Below are 19774 nucleotides of genomic sequence, written 5' to 3'. Positions count from 1 at the left end.
AGGTTATATGCATCATTATGGGAATTGAAGAAAATGTAGGATGGAAGAGGGTGGTTCAGAGATTCCCATTTTCGCATTTTGACTTTTGTTTTTACCTAATACAATAATTATACTTATACTAAATCTGAGACCCAAGAACTGACTTATTTTAATTTATTGAGGCTCAAATTAAATAATAAAATAAACATTTAAATTAACGTTCATCATCATCATATTATTATTATAAAACGTAAAGCGCAAAATTTAATAGGACGACAATGCTCTGTGTGAGTTTGGTGTGGAGTAACAAAATTTTAATAAATTTATTTCCAAACCATGAATTTCATCTGAAATTAATGATCTCCCCGATCGCATAGTGGTAACGTTATCACCTTGTAATCAAGGGTTCCCGGGTTAGGGTCCCACTTTAAACTGTAGGCCTAATCCCAATTAGCCTATCTGTACATAACATAGGACTTAATACAAAAATTAATGTAAGATTATGTAAAAATTGACAATTTTGACTGACGAGTCGGCGTTAAATGAACCTAAAAATTAAAAGACAAATTACACAAAAATAACAGAAAATTTACGAAGGGGAAAATTTATGTTACTAGTTGGAAGATGTAGAGGCTGGGGAAAATGGGACAGGAGAAACTTACCTGGAATCCCCTTTAATTTGAACAGTGACTTGACATTGGTAACATTAACTAAGGAAGCATTCATTCATTAACTGACATTCGAGCATATAGGACTTATGAACTTGCGGTGCATCACAGTCAGAAATCTGGTGAAATCTTAATATTTAGTTACAAGTGGGATCCAAACCACTCCTTCGGGAGAGACGTGCCTTCACCGGCTATTGAACCCGGGGCCCTCTGATTACAAGGTGTTACTTTTAAGCCACCTGGGAAGCCCTCCTTAGTAATGCAAAATATTTGAATACAATTGAATTGTGTTCCTTTTCCAGCAGTTTAGCGAGTAAAATTTTAAAATTTCGTTTACACTCGAAACTAGGGCGACTTTTTTTCGCCTCATTTGAGCTGGAATGATACTTGGGAGAGTCTAGAACTTGTAATACAGAAAACTAACTTTTATTTATAACTCTTTTATCTCTGTGTGTGTAAAACCATAGTATCTTTTTCACGATTAGGTCTTGTTCCATTTTCCCTCCTGCGTTCTTTGCTCTCTCTCCCTGGCTCTTCAGATATAGAGCTTCCTTCATTTCTTGCCCTTCTCTTTCTCTCTCTCCCTCCACTTGCTCGTTCTCTATTTCGCTTTCTACCTTTTGCTTCTGTTTCTCATTCTCTCTTTCTATAGTTTTTTCTGCATGCCAATCTTTTTGTTTCTCTTCCTTCCTTTATCTCTTTATCGTTCTGTACTGTTTCTTTTCTTTGTTCCTTTTCTCACTCCATCGTGAGAAATGTTTCAATGCCTTCGAAAAGTTAAGCAAGCACGCAATGCAAATTTTATCTTCATTTCTCTCAATCCACCCCTCACTCTGTTATTATAGTCTGTTTTGGTTGGTTTTCCTCTTCCTGTAGGTCCACTCCCGATTAGCCTTTCTGTGCATAAAGTGGACTTAAAACCACAAATCAATCAATCAATCTTTATTTTCACTTTCATTCTCTATCCTTTGGTTTTTAAGCATCACGCTCCAGCCTCCTTTAGCCTCCCCCGCCCCTTGGGGTGTCGTCCTTCAATGGTACCTGTTTATTTGAGAATGAACCCCAGAGCCGCTTTATGAAGAGAGAAGGCCGCAAAAATCCGACCTCACAAAACACGCCCAGGAACCTAATCTTAGTTTCCAGCAGGCCAGTGAGACGCCCAGCCGACTTTACAAAGGGAAAACTTCCCTGTTATTGTCCTTCAATACTTCTTCTTCTTCTTCTTTTTTTGGAAATCAACTTTAATCTCTATTTTTTCATTCCAAAAAGAATAGTTTCGGAGAATTAGAGATTATAAAAAGGAATTCACCTTGGCTTTTCTGTCACTTTTGAGCCGAGGACTATTTAGGGGAGGGAGATCCAGAGGGCATTGCCATACGCAGAGGGGGTGCTAAAGGAGCTACAGCCCCCCCCCGAAATTTTTAGAAAATAAAAAATTCCAATGAAGGTAGTAATAAAGTAGAAAAAACTCAAAATGACCCCCAATAACCATTCTTGTGTTTGAATTACTTTTAAAACGAAGGATTAAAATGGTAATTTGAACTCATACCAAATGAAAATAAAACACCAACACTGAAATGGATTTACGGCAATGTATTCTATGATTCAACCAAATATTTAATCTGCCTCTGTTCAGTAAAGGTTAGATTCATGACACGGAACCCGCATTCACATTCAATTGTAGATATTGGTACAATTTCAATTGAATTCACATAATCCTTGACCTTGAGTGAGGTGAAAATGTGTCTTGGCTGACATGATTCCATAAATAACACGTTCTTAATCGTCTAAATGCCATGTGTGTGTACTTACTAGGACCATATTCATATTCAATAAATATTCGATCCTTGATCTATTTGACATTCATTTCTCATTTCATTTTTTTGCGATATTAACTACACCTAAGCTAGATAAAGAATATGTGTTGTTATATCCCTGTTCTTACCTGTTCTTACACCGTCTTTTTGCCTATTCAAGTAATAATAATAATACATTATTAATTAATTTACATATTTAATTAATGTCATTAATCTAATGTGAATACTTTAATTTCATCATTTATATTATTATTATTTCTGATATTTGGTTCGGACTCTCCCCCCCCCGAAATATATTTCTTGATACGTGCCTGCTTTTGACTAATCTTGATTGATTGATTGATTTGTTGTTTGAAGTCCACTTTATGCACAGGAAGTCTAATCGGGACTGGACCTACAGTTGAAAGTGGGATCCGAACCACTGTGCCATTTGCCTCCACCGGGTATCGGACAGACTAATCTTGAGTAATAGAAGTCCGGAGTTCGGTGGTTATGTACAGAATGGTATTTGAAAGGGAAGGGGAAGTCCTCCATCTGCTTGCTAATATTTGGTTATTGTGGGGAGACTATATATGTACAATTTATAATATATCGATGCTTCAAGAGTAGTTGCCGGAAATTTTGCAAATACCTCACTCTTTACGTGCATCTATCAATATCTCCAACTATTAGAGCACAGCCAATTATGATTGTGAACTGATAGCAAAAAGTTTGTTTGTTAAACTTGTTTTAAGACCAATTTATGCACAGAAAGGCAAATCGGGACTGGACGTATAGTTTAAAGTGGGATCCGAGCCACTCAGTGGGGTAACGCAGATCTTTGCCCCCCCCCCCCGCAAGTAAAATATCGAGGGGCCCCCCTAGTGTCAAAAAAAAATTATGATACCAGAGTGGGACGGAGGTACAATAGTTAGATAGTTATCTGTCCTCCCCTTTGTTGTACAAGAAATTAACTTTTGCCTCAAATATTATGCCTTCCCATTTTTTTGTTATCGACTTATATCACTGTAGTACCTTCTTGAAACTAAATCAGGATGGTCTGAATCTCTGAAAAATAACTGGAAGAAGAATCTGGAAATATTTTCTCTACTTCAACGCAGGGACACAGCCAGGAATCACTTTTTGAGGAATGGGAAGCTTCCCGCTGCCATATATTTTGTTACTGTTGCTTTGTATTTTTGCTTGAAATATTTTTTTTAATGAAGTTACATATATTACACAGATATTAAAAAATACTGTTTTGGTGGAATTGTAAAAAGATAGTAAACACTCCTCTTTTGGACTTTGAGGTGAATGTGCCTTCAGCCCCTAAGCCATCCCCTGGTTCCTCCAGGCCAAGATTCAACGTAAGAGTCGCTCATATTAACCTTCTAATACTGAGTGAGTAATATACTCAAGCAACAAACTTAACCTTCAGTAAAGGGGGTTGAACCGGATATCTAGATTGTCGGTAGTAACCTATCACAAGGTAAATTTCAATCTGCTACGATTTGATTTGATTTGATTTAGTTTATTTTACTTCGCGTCTTGTGCCTCTTGGCTAATTTGCGAAGATGGGGATGAGTGATGAAATGATGAAATTGATGAATGGACATTCACAAACAACCAAGCCCGACCGGGATTCGAACCCGGGACCCTTGGCGTCGCAGTCAATCTGCTACGAAGAAATGACTGCGGACTCTAGTCTTGAGTGATAGATAATAAAGCTGCGAAGGAAGCTGCGAAGGAACTCTATTCACTGAAAATTTGTCACTCCATGAAATGCAGCTTGGAAGGACTGACCCCCCCCCCCCCCCGCACCCAACAAAATAAAATAAGGTTGCCACAGGTTAGTAGACCTCAACATCATTATTCATAATTTTAATGCTGCCATTCTTTTTTCGATAGACCAGTGATCATACTTTCTTAAATACTTTTTCATGAAACAAGAACCTTTTTATTAATAGACCATCAGTGCTCGAATTTTCCTTTTTTCTATCCCCAACGCGAACAAGGAAATTTGCAGCGAGGAATTTTCCCTTCGAACACTGCAGATCAAAAAATCGTAACACATTGGAAAATAAGAACTAGTTCGACAGAAATGTCCACAAAATGCCAAATTGTAAGAAAAATGAACTTACAAAATTACACAAAATAATGGTCACATTTAACTCATACGTTGTATACCCTGCGTGGCAGAGGATGGGATAATGGTCTTTACAGCAAAGGGATAATTTACTATGGGTCCCACCTTTAACTGAGGTTTTCGGCCCCTTTGAAGTAAAACGTAACAAGTGTAGACAATATGGGAAATTCATTTCAGCTCTTATTTCAATATGAAAAGAATTGGGAACCCCCTTGAAAATATTAGGTGGGAAGTTACATTTTAAATATCACGTGTAAAACTAAAAGGTTACCAATTAACAATTTTTATGTTTATTGTAAAATAAGGATAGACTGGTTGAGCAACTGAATATTTCTACTGGATTCATAACTGTAGACAATTGACACGCTACACTACGTTTACGACAAACTGCGTAGATACAAAGGTATGAGATGAGGGATATTTTCCTATCGATGGACATCTGCGAGCAAGTAAGTTAATTCTGCATTTCGGAGGGGGACCCATATGACAAGTTACTGGGGTCCCTCTGGCTGAGATAATACGTCACTGCTTGTTATCGCAGACGTCGTATATGATGTTACTGGGAACCAGATTTCTGTTTCGTAAATCGATTTTTTTATAAGCGACACTATATGTGGAATTTCTGCGATTATATAAAAACTTTAAGAGCTCTTTGTGGGGCTCCTACACCTCGCCCCCCCCCTCGTTGCGGGGATTGCGGGGGTGGCTGCTACCCCACTGGAGCCACTACGTCTCCACCGAGTATTGAATCCGGGGTCCCTTGATTACAAGGCGACGACGTCACCACTACGACGTCACCAAATTTCTGAATATACGTAGTAGAAAAAATCAAATTGCATAGAAATTACACACACAAAATGTTCATAAATGTTACAAACAAATACCTCAAAATACACGTCATCTATAACAAGAGACGTCTGTCAAACGGTACAATGTTCTTAAACTCATCTTCATTTACATCAATCGACTAAGCTTTTTCCTGTTCCACAAATAGCAAGAGCAGGGCTTCCAATCTATCCTGCTTCTGAGTTGCTCTTAATTTAGTTTTAACTTGGGTAAGCTTGGAGAAAGCTCTCTCACACGTGCAGCTTGTGACAGGTATAGAAGAAAAGCGCTGCAGTACAGAATAAAATGCAGTAAATATCTTCTTTCTCCAATGACATAAAAAAATCGAAAATCTATAGACACCCGTTTCATCAGCGATAATGCACACGTTTGTACCAAGTAATGACATTTTCAACTTATTACAAAACTGCCGCTTATTTTCTCTCTTATTGAAATATCTGTCTTTAATTCTCTTTGATAAAGCAGCCCATTAGGGTGTGCCTAGGCACACCCGGCACACCCCGTAGCTACGCCTATGGAGAACAGTAACAACAGAATCCTGATTCCAAAGCTGAGAATTTATATTTTAGGTCTATGTTAGTTGGCCATTTTACTGTAACAAAACGAATGTACCGACGGAAACAAGAAGAAACATGCAGCTTCACAGTGCATAGGCTGGTATTCTCAAAGGACGATGTGTAAGGTTTTTTTCAACTAAGGAAAGGAAAACAGTTATTCTTCAGGGTTTCGGCACATCTGTCAATGGTCAATGGCCAGTGGGAACGACCATTCATTCTCCCCCTCTCCCTGCCAGATCGTAAAAGCAGCGAGGTCGGGTTGCTGAAACTGGGTAACGATGGTAAGAATATGGGGGATTTGTGACTGGGAAAAAGGAGAATTTCTTGAAAGCGACGTCAGCGCCTCCCTCGTGTTCCCTTGGTACTGTTGTTAGAACGGAACTAACGACACGCTCGAAATTTGGATTTCTTTCAACATCCAGCCGAGGCTTAACCTTTGTACGTCATTAATCGAATAATGGTTGGAATTGCTCCTCAAACGGAAATCCATGTTCTCAATAATTTTTCTGTGCTTCAAGTGATCTCAAAATTAGATAAATACTGAGATAGGCACCCTACGACTCCCATCATGCCACAGTTGAACTACCTCATTAATTTGTAAATCACAGTAGTTTCACAACGACAACACTCGCATGAGTATGAAAATAATTGTGATTATTTACATGCACATTCCAAACAAAGTACACATACACTAGTGCATTCACATGTTGCAAAATATATATGGTAAATACATACTTGTTGTTTTTGTAACTCCAAATAAACGAGAACCGGCATTGGGACCTGGAAATTGAAAAAGATAAATTAATGACACACAGAAACATTATTCGTCAATATACAAGTAGTGAGTAGTCACTGGAACGCTCACTTATTATTGAACGGAAAATAACAATATTTTTTCTACCTCTGTTTTATGATTGTAGTATGTGCTTCACATTTACATTCTTATGTGAAACTTTCATATTATACCTTTATGTCTTTCAACATCATTATGGGTCTTTTCACTTCATACCGAGGGCACTCTAGAAGCTCGCAAGGGAAGTGGGGACCGGAGAATTTGCCGCAGACCAACCAGACAACAGCTGTGGCGCCGAGAGATACGACCTGGCTGAAATAAGTACTACGTGAACCTCATTCTACAGGCTGCTGCGTTTCTTATCGCACTGCATTGGTCATTTCCCTTGACAGCATATGGAGCGCCCGCCTTAAGAACTGAAAAGACCTATAGTGTGTAAATTAACAAACATCCTGTGTACAATAAGCTTTACAAGATATATTCACACAGTCTTATTCTTGTCTAAAATTGTTTCCATTTTCATTTCCATTTCAATATATTACGTAGACTGTGTATTTCTATTTTTTTTCTCATAATAGGAAAATCTATTGAAATGAACCGAAGAATACATGAATAAACTACTTTATTTTTAGAATACTTCATTTAACATTATCCACTTTAAAATTATGTATTTTCCACTAGTTCTTAATGTGTAATTACTCACTGGCATCATGGTATTTTCCTCTGCCTAATCCTTTTTCAAAATTCCTGTCTACATGACCTTCTCCTGTAAAAAAAAAAAAAAACAGTAATGTCACCATATACCGTCCACTCAGATCAATTTTATGGTGCTCTAAACCAGTAAAAATGTATGCACAAGAAGTTACGAATGACACAAGAGACTACGTTAAGTAATTCAACAAATCAAAAATCTTCTAACTACTTCCAGTGCTATTGTGAATTAGAGAAGTAATTATTCCCTCTTAGCATTTAAAAATTTTATTTGTGTATCTTCATTAGATATTCTGGGTTGCGGGTCCTCCCCATTGCGTTGTGGCCTTGTAACCAAGCGGCCTCGGGTTCAATGCTCTTCAGGAACATATTGTTTCGGATACTACACTATAGGTCAAGTCCCGATTAGCCTATCAAAACAGAAAGTGGACTTACAACAAACAAATAAAAATCTGGGTTATAACTGTACACTATTATCTCTAGCTACACTATTCTCAGGTTTCTTCTTGCATTCATTTAATGATGTGTCTCTATATACTTTCGTTTTAAAAAAATCATACACACGCATAATTACACACCTCCGGCTGCACCTTCAGCTCCAAAGGATCCTTCTCCATCTCCTTCCACTTCACCTTTCGTTTTGAAGTGAAGTTTTCCTGCAAAGTACAAGAAAATATTACTCACAAACTTTATCTCAATATTTTCTCCTCTTCTATTCATAACTTCATTCTCTATTTCAAAATGTACAGTCAGCCATTGCTTTTCTACTTTCCTTCATAATCTGTTACCACGGAAGTTTTAATCACTTTCCAATGGTCTCTTTGTATATTCTTCTCAGAATTATATGTATATTGAATTCCATTTAGTATTATCACATTCAATCTGTTTTCCTGGCTGAACGTGCCCATATTATTCTACTTCAAATATCCCTAGCCTTTCACGTTTGAGCTAATCACTATTGTTACTTTATTCTTTCAAATCTTGAACTTTCATATCATCTCTATCTACGCCTATATGTTTTCCGAAAAAAAAATGTATATATGCTGACCGGGGCTGTTAATGGTAGACTTGTGATGTCTTCGACAAAGTCCGAGGGTTCGAATCTCGGTCTGAGGATGGGTGTCCTTTGTGAGTGTCCTGTCTCAATTCCATCTGATCATCACTAGCGCTCATCGTCACGATTAGAAAAAAGTAAAACAAAAGTGACGACAAATGACAGAAGTACAAATATAAACAAATCAGCGCAAATATATGATCATGCTACTTGTTCATTGCACTATTATTTTCTTCTGTAAACATGTAGATCCTTTCCTTTCGTCACTTCAAATCCCATTACTTCTAAATATGTTCTATCACAGCATTTGTGTACGTAAATGAAATGTACTGAATATTAAAGCACAGTCGAAATAGTTCTCACATACATCTAGGAGAGTGATAGTATATACTTGTAAAATGAATGATAATATCCAACCAAAAACATATTAACTGACTTCATTAAATGTTACATCAGTTATTCGAACAATTTCTTACTTACCTGTTCCGCCCATTGATCCGTCTGCCCCACCTCTTCCATCACCTTCTGTAAGTAAATGTAAGGATTCATAAGTTTACTTCCTAATATCAAATTCTGCATGTCTTCACGTTTGTAAAGAAAATATTTATGAACAATTATGCCATCGAATATGCAATTCTATTCTTCAAAGTTCTAGACTTAACCTTTGTACGTCATTAATCGAATAATGGTTGGAATTGCTCCTCAAACGGAAATCCATGTTCTCAATAATTTTTCTGTGCTTCAAGTGATCTCAAAATTAGATAAATACTGAGATAGGCACCCTACGACTTCCATCATACCACAGTTGAACTACCTCATTAATTTGTAAATCACAGTAGTTTCACAACAACAACACTCGCGTGAGTATGATAATAATTGTGATTATTTACATGCACATTCCAAACAAAGTACACATACACTAGTGCATTCACATGTTGCAAAATATATATGATAAATACATACTTGTTGTTTTTGTAACTCCAAATAAACGAGAACCGGCATTGGGACCTGGAAATTGAAAAAGATAAATTAATGACACACAGAAACATTATTCGCCAATATACAAGTAGTGAGTAGTCACTGGAACGCTCACTTATTATTGAACGGAAAATAACAATATTTTTTCTACCTCTGTTTTATGATTGTGGTATCTACTTCACAACTACATTTTTATGTGAAACTTTCATATTATACCTTTATGTCTTTCAACATCGATATAGGTCTTTTCACATCTTACCGAGGGCGCTCTAGAAGTTCGCTAGGGAAGTGGAGACCGAAGAGTTTGCCGCAGACCAACCAGCTGTGGCACTAAGAGATACGACCTAGCTGAAATAAGTACTACAGGCTGCTGCGTTTCTTATCGCACTTGATTGGTCATTTCCCTTGACAGCATATGGAGCGCCCGCCTTAAGAACTGAAAAGACCTATAGCGTCTAAATTAACAAATATCCTGTGTACAATAAGCTTTGCAAGTTGTATTCACACAGTCTTATATTTGTCTAAAATTGTTTCCATTTTCATTTCCATTTCAATATATTACGTAGACTGTGTATTTCTACGGTTTTTTTCTCATAATAGGGAAATCAATTGAAATGAACCGAAGAATACATGAATAAACTACCTTATTTTGAGAATACTTGATTTAACACTTTAAAATTATGTATTTTACAGTAGTTCTTGATGTGTAATTACTCACTGGCATCATGGTATTTTCCTCTGCCTAATCCTTTTTCAAAATTCCTGTCTACATGACCTTCTCCTGTAAAAAAAAAAAAAACAGTAATGTCACCATATACCGTCCACTCAGATCAATTTTATGGTGCTCTAAACCAGTAAAAATGTATGCACAAGAAGTTACGAATGACACAAGAGACTACGTTAAGTAATTCAACAAATCAAAAATCTTCTAACTACTTCCAGTGCTATTGTGAATTAGAGAAGTAATTATTCCCTCTTAGCATTTAAAAATTTTATTTGTGTATCTTCATTAGATATTCTGGGTTGCGGGTCCTCCCCATTGCGTTGTGGCCTTGTAACCAAGCGGCCTCGGGTTCAATGCTCTTCAGGAACATATTGTTTCGGATACTACACTATAGGTCAAGTCCCGATTAGCCTATCAAAACAGAAAGTGGACTTACAACAAACAAATAAAAATCTGGGTTATAACTGTACACTATTATCTCTAGCTACACTATTCTCAGGTTTCTTCTTGCATTCATTTAATGATGTGTCTCTATATACTTTCGTTTTAAAAAAATCATACACACGCATAATTACACACCTCCGGCTGCACCTTCAGCTCCAAAGGATCCTTCTCCATCTCCTTCCACTTCACCTTTCGTTTTGAAGTGAAGTTTTCCTGCAAAGTACAAGAAAATATTACTCACAAACTTTATCTCAATATTTTCTCCTCTTCTATTCATAACTTCATTCTCTATTTCAAAATGTACAGTCAGCCATTGCTTTTCTACTTTCCTTCATAATCTGTTACCACGGAAGTTTTAATCACTTTCCAATGGTCTCTTTGTATATTCTTCTCAGAATTATATGTATATTGAATTCCATTTAGTATTATCACATTCAATCTGTTTTCCTGGCTGAACGTGCCCATATTATTCTACTTCAAATATCCCTAGCCTTTCACGTTTGAGCTAATCACTATTGTTACTTTATTCTTTCAAATCTTGAACTTTCATATCATCTCTATCTACGCCTATATGTTTTCCGAAAAAAAAATGTATATATGCTGACCGGGGCTGTTAATGGTAGACTTGTGATGTCTTCGACAAAGTCCGAGGGTTCGAATCTCGGTCTGAGGATGGGTGTCCTTTGTGAGTGTCCTGTCTCAATTCCATCTGATCATCACTAGCGCTCATCGTCACGATTAGAAAAAAGTAAAACAAAAGTGACGACAAATGACAGAAGTACAAATATAAACAAATCAGCGCAAATATATGATCATGCTACTTGTTCATTGCACTATTATTTTCTTCTGTAAACATGTAGATCCTTTCCTTTCGTCACTTCAAATCCCATTACTTCTAAATATGTTCTATCACAGCATTTGTGTACGTAAATGAAATGTACTGAATATTAAAGCACAGTCGAAATAGTTCTCACATACATCTAGGAGAGTGATAGTATATACTTGTAAAATGAATGATAATATCCAACCAAAAACATATTAACTGACTTCATTAAATGTTACATCAGTTATTCGAACAATTTCTTACTTACCTGTTCCGCCCATTGATCCGTCTGCCCCACCTCTTCCATCACCTTCTGTAAGTAAATGTAAGGATTCATAAGTTTACTTCCTAATATCAAATTCTGCATGTCTTCACGTTTGTAAAGAAAATATTTATGAACAATTATGCCATCGAATATGCAATTCTATTCTTCAAAGTTCTAGACTTAACCTTTGTACGTCATTAATCGAATAATGGTTGGAATTGCTCCTCAAACGGAAATCCATGTTCTCAATAATTTTTCTGTGCTTCAAGTGATCTCAAAATTAGATAAATACTGAGATAGGCACCCTACGACTTCCATCATGCCACAGTTGAACTACCTCATTAATTTGTAAATCACAGTAGTTTCACAACGACAACACTCGCATGAGTATGATAATAATTGTGATTATTTACATGCACATTCCAAACAAAGTACACATACACTAGTGCATTCACATGTTGCAAAATATATATGATAAATACATACTTGTTGTTTTTGTAACTCCAAATAAACGAGAACCGGCATTGGGACCTGGAAATTGAAAAAGATAAATTAATGACACACAGAAACATTATTCGCCAATATACAAGTAGTGAGAAGTCACTGGATCGCTCACTTATTATAGAACGGAAATTAACAATATTTTTTCTACCTCTGTTTTATGATTGTAGTATGTGCTTCACATTTACATTCTTATGTGAAACTTTCATATTATACCTTTATGTCTTTCAACATCATTATGGGTCTTTTCACTTCATACCGAGGGCACTCTAGAAGCTCGCAAGGGAAGTGGGGACCGGAGAATTTGCCGCAGACCAACCAGACAACAGCTGTGGCGCCGAGAGATACGACCTGGCTGAAATAAGTACTACGTGAACCTCATTCTACAGGCTGCTGCGTTTCTTATCGCACTGCATTGGTCATTTCCCTTGACAGCATATGGAGCGCCCGCCTTAAGAACTGAAAAGACCTATAGTGTGTAAATTAACAAACATCCTGTGTACAATAAGCTTTACAAGATATATTCACACAGTCTTATTCTTGTCTAAAATTGTTTCCATTTTCATTTCCATTTCAATATATTACGTAGACTGTGTATTTCTATTTTTTTTCTCATAATAGGAAAATCTATTGAAATGAACCGAAGAATACATGAATAAACTACTTTATTTTTAGAATACTTCATTTAACATTATCCACTTTAAAATTATGTATTTTCCACTAGTTCTTAATGTGTAATTACTCACTGGCATCATGGTATTTTCCTCTGCCTAATCCTTTTTCAAAATTCCTGTCTACATGACCTTCTCCTGTAATAAAAAAAAAGCAGTAATGTCACCATACACCGTCCACTCAGATCAATTTTATGGTGCTCTAAACCAGTAAAAATGTATGCATAAGAAGTTATGAATGACACAAGAGACTACGTTAAGTAATTCAACAAATCAAAAATCTTATAACTACTTCCAATGCTATTGTGAATTAGAGTAGTAATTATTCCCTTTTAGCATTTGAAAATTTTATTTGTGTATCTTCATTAGATATTCTGGGTTGTGGGTCCTCCCCATTGTGTTGTGGCCTTGTAATCAAGCGGACTCGTGTTCAATGCTCGTCAGGAACATATTGTTTCAGATACTACACTGTAGGTCAAGTCCGATTAGCCTATGAAAACAGAAAGTGGACTTAAAACAAAAAATAAAAAATCTGTGTTTTAACTTTAGACTTATTATTTCTAGCTACACTATTCTCAGGTTTATTCTTTCATTCATTTAATGATATGTCTCTCAATTCGTTATTCGTTTATGTTATTTAACTATATATTCTGGGCTATAACTTTACACTTATTATTTTCTTGCTACAGTACATCTAATTATCCTTCTTTCATTGATTTTAATTAATTATATCTCTAAATTTTCTCAATTGAGATGCACACACACACACACACACAAATAATTACACACCTCCGGCTGAACCTTGACCTCCAAAGGATCCTTCTCCATCTCCTTCCACTTCACCTTTCGTTTTGAAATTAAATTTCCCTGTAAAATATAAGAAAATGTTACAGGCTGTTCCTACTTTCTGGCCCAAACTATTCTCTTCTCTTGTATTTCATGTTAAACTTTCATGACTTATTTCACATTTACAATCGCCAATTGCCTTTCCTGACTATTTTTTCGATATTTTCTTTCGTTATATCTCACGTCGAAATTAAAAATCTCTTTAAAATCCTCCTAAGATAAGTTTCTTTCTATACATTCCCCCCACTATGTGTCTACTTCTAATAGATACACTTCCAATTCCATTAAGGATTATCATTAGTGTTGCCCACGGGACGAGACGGGACAGGCTTTTAAAAATTCGAGACGAGACGAGATTGACCATGTGTCATAAGACAAACGAATATTTTCGAGACGAGACAGCATTTCCACGAGACTCCACGAGACGAGACAGGCCAAAGTCTCGTCTCGTGGGCAACACTAATTATCATATTGAATCTTTGTTTCCTCTCTTAAAATGTATTATTATTCTACCTCTAATAATACTGGCCTATAACGTTTATGTTAATCACTAACTTTTCCCTCATTCTTGTTCTTCAGTGTAAAAAACTTCTTATCACTGTCATTACCGTTTTCCATGAACTACACTACAACACTAGCTACCGTTTTTGCAGTACTATCAAATCTTGTAGTTTCATGTCATATCTATGATTTGATAATCATTTGATATTTGCCCATCTCAATCATCGCGATTAGTCATAAGTGGAAGAAAGTAACACTAAAAAAATAAATGCAAATATAAACATATTAATGCCATTATATGGCGTGCCGCTTTTCCATTGTACTCTACTTTTCTTCCAAAAGTACACAGACATCATTCCTTCTTCATTCAAAATCACATTATTTCTAAATATAGGCCTATTCTCTTCATGTTCGTGTGTGTTATCGCATTCACATCCCTCCGTCCACAGTAAATGTGAATCTAAAATTATTTACATTACTGAATATTCCACATAGTATTCATATAGTATCTAAACGAATAATATATACTAGAATAATGAATAATAAATAATAACAGAATGATGAAAAATAAAAGATTCTCTATAATTATGCGACCAAAGAATATTTTGACATTATACTAACGTCGTTATTTTTTATATCAATTATGAAATAAAGAAATTCATTTCCCACCTACCTGTTCCGCCCATTGATCCATCGGCGCCACCTTTTCCATCACCTTCTGTAAGTAAGTTTTCATATGTTAACTTGGTATTATATCAAAATCTCCATGCGTTCATGCGATGGAAAAGGCAACATTCAATAAACTTTTTTCAAGTGATTTATGTAATTTTCAAATCCACTTTCTTAGTTCATGTTTTAACTCTTTGCACTTTAGTATGATTAATCGAATATTAGTACGTTTTGCTCATAGGTGTGCGCAGCCTTCTGATTAGGGGGGGGGGGCAAAAGTATTGATGAAAGTTCAGTTTGGAACCCACCCGACCGTTTAGCAGTACCTAGTACTTAGTTGTTCTTATTTCTCCCCCTGGAGCGCCATGGCATTCTCTTTTACATTTTTTTTCCATTTAGACCGTTCGGCGTCCAGGACCAACTCTGGTCGACTCCTAACTACAACTCTGAACTTAACAAGATCGCAAGAAAGCAGATATTGCGAGCGAAGTGAAGAAGAAAAGTTTACGAAATGTATTTTCATTTGTATAAAATTTGAAATCGAGGGGCCAATTGCAGCTCTGTGTCGCCCTTCGGGTGCTCTTGGCCGTCTGGAAGAAATAATGCAAGATAGACGTGAAAACTAATTCCATCTTGAGTATGCTTTTGTCCTGCTACTCTTAGATTCTGCTAGTCTTTCCTTCCTTTACTTCCATGTTTGCCCCCCCCCCCAAAATGATTTCCGTCCAAGGTTGGGGAAAATTCACCCTGCCCCCTGTGGTTGCGACACTCCACCACCCCCTTTCCCCGTAGTTGCTTTGAACTTCCATCGGCTTGAAAATACTTCATTTTCTTTGAGTATAATATCGTTTAATAACGGCGATAAGATTCCTCTATCCTAAATTTCTAGGTGAAAATATAATAAAATAGGGTCATGGACGTCTGGAAGAGGGGGCAAGGATGGTCACATCTCCCCCATTGAAATCGAGTGTCAACCTAAAAGTACGTTTTCATACGTATAATTTGATTTCAGTCATAGTTATTTACATTGGGGATGTAGGAATGCGATAATTTCAAATTCAAGGGGTGTATTTTGAGGGGGCAACACTATAATCGGGGTAATATTCCTCATGAAAAGATACCTTGCGTGACCCTCCGTAGAAAAAATCTGCGGACGTCCATGATTAGGTGGGTATTTGCCCCCCCTTGCCCCCCCCCCCGTGTGCACGCCTATGGTTTTGCTCAGTAAATTGAAGCCATGCCCTTGATAATCCATTTGTGCTCATAATGATCGTGAACTATGACAACTCTTTATTATTTAGAAAGGTATTATAAAATTCACAATCATGACTTCTCATAATTCTACTAAGGAACCAGGGTTCGAATTCAAGCAGAGACATGGGTTGTGAGCGTCTTTCTTCAATTTCATCATATCATTAGTCATCCTCATCGTCGCGATTAGCCAAAAGTGGCAGAAACACGCCACTAAATAACTAAATGCAAATCAAATCAAATTTTCTGTTTAATTCCAAACTAAGAGTATTCCTTTCTTCTGAGAGAACAAGATAACATCTAATTTATTTGTTATTCACAGTAGGTTCACAACCAATGTACATAAACTGTGAAAAGCATGATTTTCTATGACATGATCATTTTAAACAAGCTACGCACACACCCACATACATATTAGTTGTAACATATTGACATAGGGAAAATACATACTTGTTGTCTTTGTAACTCCAAATAAACGAGAACCCTCCCTGAGACCTAGAAGATAAAAAGGCAAATTGAAAGTATTATTAGAAATTTAATTTACCAATGTACAGGTTGTCACGGATCACTGAGATTTCTTCCTTCTACTTAGTATACTACAGTAGGAAAATAACGACTATTTTTACCCTTAGTTTTATGATTTTACTATCCTCTTAGCAAATTAAATTCAGGTCTTCAACTTCACATTTGATTTTGATTTTTTTTTTCAAACATCTTAAGCGTGTAGAGTTACAAACGTTCTGTGTACAGTAAGCTTTTCAATATATAGTCAGACATTCTTATTGTTATCTTATTGTCGTTCATATTTCATTGTTTTACGTCCCTTCTCTACCCCTAGAGCATTTTCTCATAATGGGCTACGAAACTAAATCATTATGCTTTGAGAATATTTGTTCTAACATAACCGTCTGTAAAATGACGTCTCTTAGTTTTGATGTGTAATTACTCACTCGCATCATGATGATATTTTCCTAGGCCTAATCCTGCGTCAACATCCCTGTCTAGATGACCTTCTCCTGGAATCAAATGAAAAAGTAATGTCACCAAACAGATTTCACTTTTAGGTTTTCATAACCAATAACAGTTTCGAAATACAAAAAATATGAAAGGCACAATAATTGTAAGCGTTAAGCATTTCAACAACAAACTACAACTTTTAACTACTTACACTAAATTTGTGATTTTTCATAGTATTTTTTTCCAGTTAGTTTTTTTTTTTCATTTCATTTCTGTTTCTTATTTATTCTCGGTTTTAACTTTACACTTATTAGCTTGTTGCTACACTGTACCTCAGGTTTCTTCTTTCATTGATTAAATGGGATTTCAATATATATTTTGATAACTCGGACACATACAACACCCACACACACATGCACACATAATGGCATACCTCCGGCTGAACCTTGAGCTCCAATGGATCCTTCTGCATCTCCTTCCACTTCGCCTTTCGCTTTGAAATTAAATTTTCCTGAAAAGTACAAGATAGTGTTACCGACTGGTCCTTTTTTCTTGTCCGAAATCATTTTATGAACATTTTCTTCTTCTGTGTGTTTTTCATGCTGTTTCATAGCTTATTTTCTATTTCACACTTACTATCACCCATTACTTTTCCTAACTATTACCTAGATACATCCAATGTCCCTTCATTATCTCTTACCACAAAAGTTCTAATCGCTTTTCAATGCCACTGCCGAAGCTTTCTTGTCTACACTCGACCACTACGTCTCTCCTTCTAATGTACTTCCAATCCCATTAAAATAATCACATTGCACCTCTCCCTTCTGCCTCAATTTTTAGTATCATATTGTGTAATATTACCAATACTTCACTAACTTCACTCTAATTGTTCCCACATTTACAATTTCATTTATCAGCGTCTGCTGACGTTACCCTCCACTATTCTAGTTTTCTCTTCTTGCAGATTTTCAATCCTTGTACTTTCACATCATCTCTATCTGAACCTGCTCTGATTTTAGAAATGTAATTTATATTAATGCCGTTACATGGGAATGCTTCTTATTCAATGTATTGCACTCTTGTTCAATGCCTGTTTAGGTATTTTGATTTCTTCATTGAAACTTAATTTCCTCCCACATAGGTCCTATTACTTTGTATGTGTTTTCTTATATACACACACAATAGTTATCTAAAAGAATGCGACAGTGGAAAAATAAATAGCAATATATTGACTTGAACTATGAAACCGAAATCTAAATTTAACATTAACGCATGGTGTTATTGGAAATATTTTTTTCATTTCTCACTTACCTGTGCCGCCAATTGAACCGTCTGCCCCACCACTTCCATCAGCTTCTGTAAGTAAATGTATATTTTTATTTGATAACTTCATGACGCATAAAAATCTGCAAGCATGCATACGTTGGAATGAACAAATAAAATTTCACCGGAATATTGTACCACCGTAATTGCAACTTTGAAAGTAAAGTTTTAATTCTTTGAATTACACTATGTTTATTGAAACAATGGTTCAGATCGATCCTCAAACTGAATTAATGTACAGAATAAATAACCTCTCTCTGCACCATATGAACGAAATATTTGAGAAGTCGTTTGCATTGAGAGAGGTATTAAATTACCATTGACAATAGTGTGTTTCGTATTGGAGTGTCATAAAATGACTAATATAATTCTGAATATAGAGAAGTATTTTATCTTGAAAGAACAAGGTGAAACTATTTGTGTTCAAAGAAAGCAGGTGTGTACCGTTTCACAAGAATTAAATTGGGCCTCTTCGATGGCGTAGTGGTATCATCGCCGCCTTGATACCCGGCTGGTGCATATTGTGGTTCAGATCCCATTGTAGGTACAACCCCGATTAGTGTCTCTGTCCATAAAGTGAACTTTAAGAAACATAACTCAAACAAGAATTAAACTAACTTCAACGAACAAATTTGTGCAAAACGCACATAATGTTACATGATTAGGAATATACATACTTGTTGTTTTTTCAGCTCCAAATAGTCTAGATCCATGGTTCGGGCCTGGAAGTTTTAAAAAGAAAAATTTATAATGTGATGGAAACGTTACTTAGCAATATGCTACAATCAGTGATCTCTAGTATCTTTAAAATAGTCAATCATGTATAATTCTTATCATGTCAATAATGGTTCCACTTTCCTCTTGAGCAATATATTTCACACATGTAACTTTTATATTAGATTTTGTGTTCTCAAATACCGTCAGTGTATAATTTTACAATAGTTCTGAATATAGTGACGTTTATCATGTTGTAACAAACCATATGACTGACAAAAAAAAATAATCTGTTGATAAACGTAATGCAAGAAAATCATATGATTTGTAAATCTTCTGAATTGCAACTTTTAAATCTTAAGAATTCAATTTTTCAAAGTTCAGAAAACTACCTCTCAGCATGATTTACGAGGGTCACTATTTATATTTTGAGCCTTGGCAACACTGATTGAAGTTAGGCGCGATTTGACGTTTGCACGGAATCGTCTGGCATTATTGACCATAACGTACTTCAAATGTTTTGTCAATAGCTTCATTTGTGTTGTTTATGTTGCCTT

General features: G+C 36.0%; 1 protein-coding gene across 12 annotated transcripts in view; it reads right to left on the bottom strand.

The window, feature by feature from the left end:
• The window catches only part of LOC145991191 (uncharacterized), a 98077-nt gene that overhangs the window by 51820 nt on the left and 26483 nt on the right, over positions 1 to 19774 (bottom strand). For 11 of the 12 annotated variants that reach the window (XM_083127077.1, XM_083127076.1, XM_083127078.1 and 8 more), the window contains exons 10-26: positions 19181 to 19225; positions 18492 to 18536; positions 17614 to 17691; positions 17174 to 17239; positions 16674 to 16718; positions 14977 to 15021; positions 13746 to 13823; positions 13032 to 13094; positions 12271 to 12315; positions 11788 to 11832; positions 10832 to 10909; positions 10247 to 10309; positions 9514 to 9558; positions 9031 to 9075; positions 8075 to 8152; positions 7489 to 7551; positions 6728 to 6772 (exon numbers count right to left, since the gene is read on the bottom strand). In XM_083127077.1, the coding sequence (XP_082983203.1) occupies positions 6728 to 6772; positions 7489 to 7551; positions 8075 to 8152; positions 9031 to 9075; positions 9514 to 9558; positions 10247 to 10309; positions 10832 to 10909; positions 11788 to 11832; positions 12271 to 12315; positions 13032 to 13094; positions 13746 to 13823; positions 14977 to 15021; positions 16674 to 16718; positions 17174 to 17239; positions 17614 to 17691; positions 18492 to 18536; positions 19181 to 19225 (972 nt within the window). The remainder of the gene's footprint in view (positions 1 to 6727; positions 6773 to 7488; positions 7552 to 8074; positions 8153 to 9030; positions 9076 to 9513; positions 9559 to 10246; positions 10310 to 10831; positions 10910 to 11787; positions 11833 to 12270; positions 12316 to 13031; positions 13095 to 13745; positions 13824 to 14976; positions 15022 to 16673; positions 16719 to 17173; positions 17240 to 17613; positions 17692 to 18491; positions 18537 to 19180; positions 19226 to 19774) is intronic. The other variant, XM_083127072.1, reaches the window with a different exon arrangement.

Source organism: Lepisma saccharinum, chromosome 8 (assembly GCF_977018435.1).
Source record: "Lepisma saccharinum chromosome 8, izLepSacc3.1, whole genome shotgun sequence".
NCBI classification, from domain to species: domain Eukaryota; kingdom Metazoa; phylum Arthropoda; class Insecta; order Zygentoma; family Lepismatidae; genus Lepisma; species Lepisma saccharinum.
The sequence above is the reverse complement of the archived record's forward strand: the minus strand, read 5'-3'. Positions and strand labels throughout refer to the sequence as shown.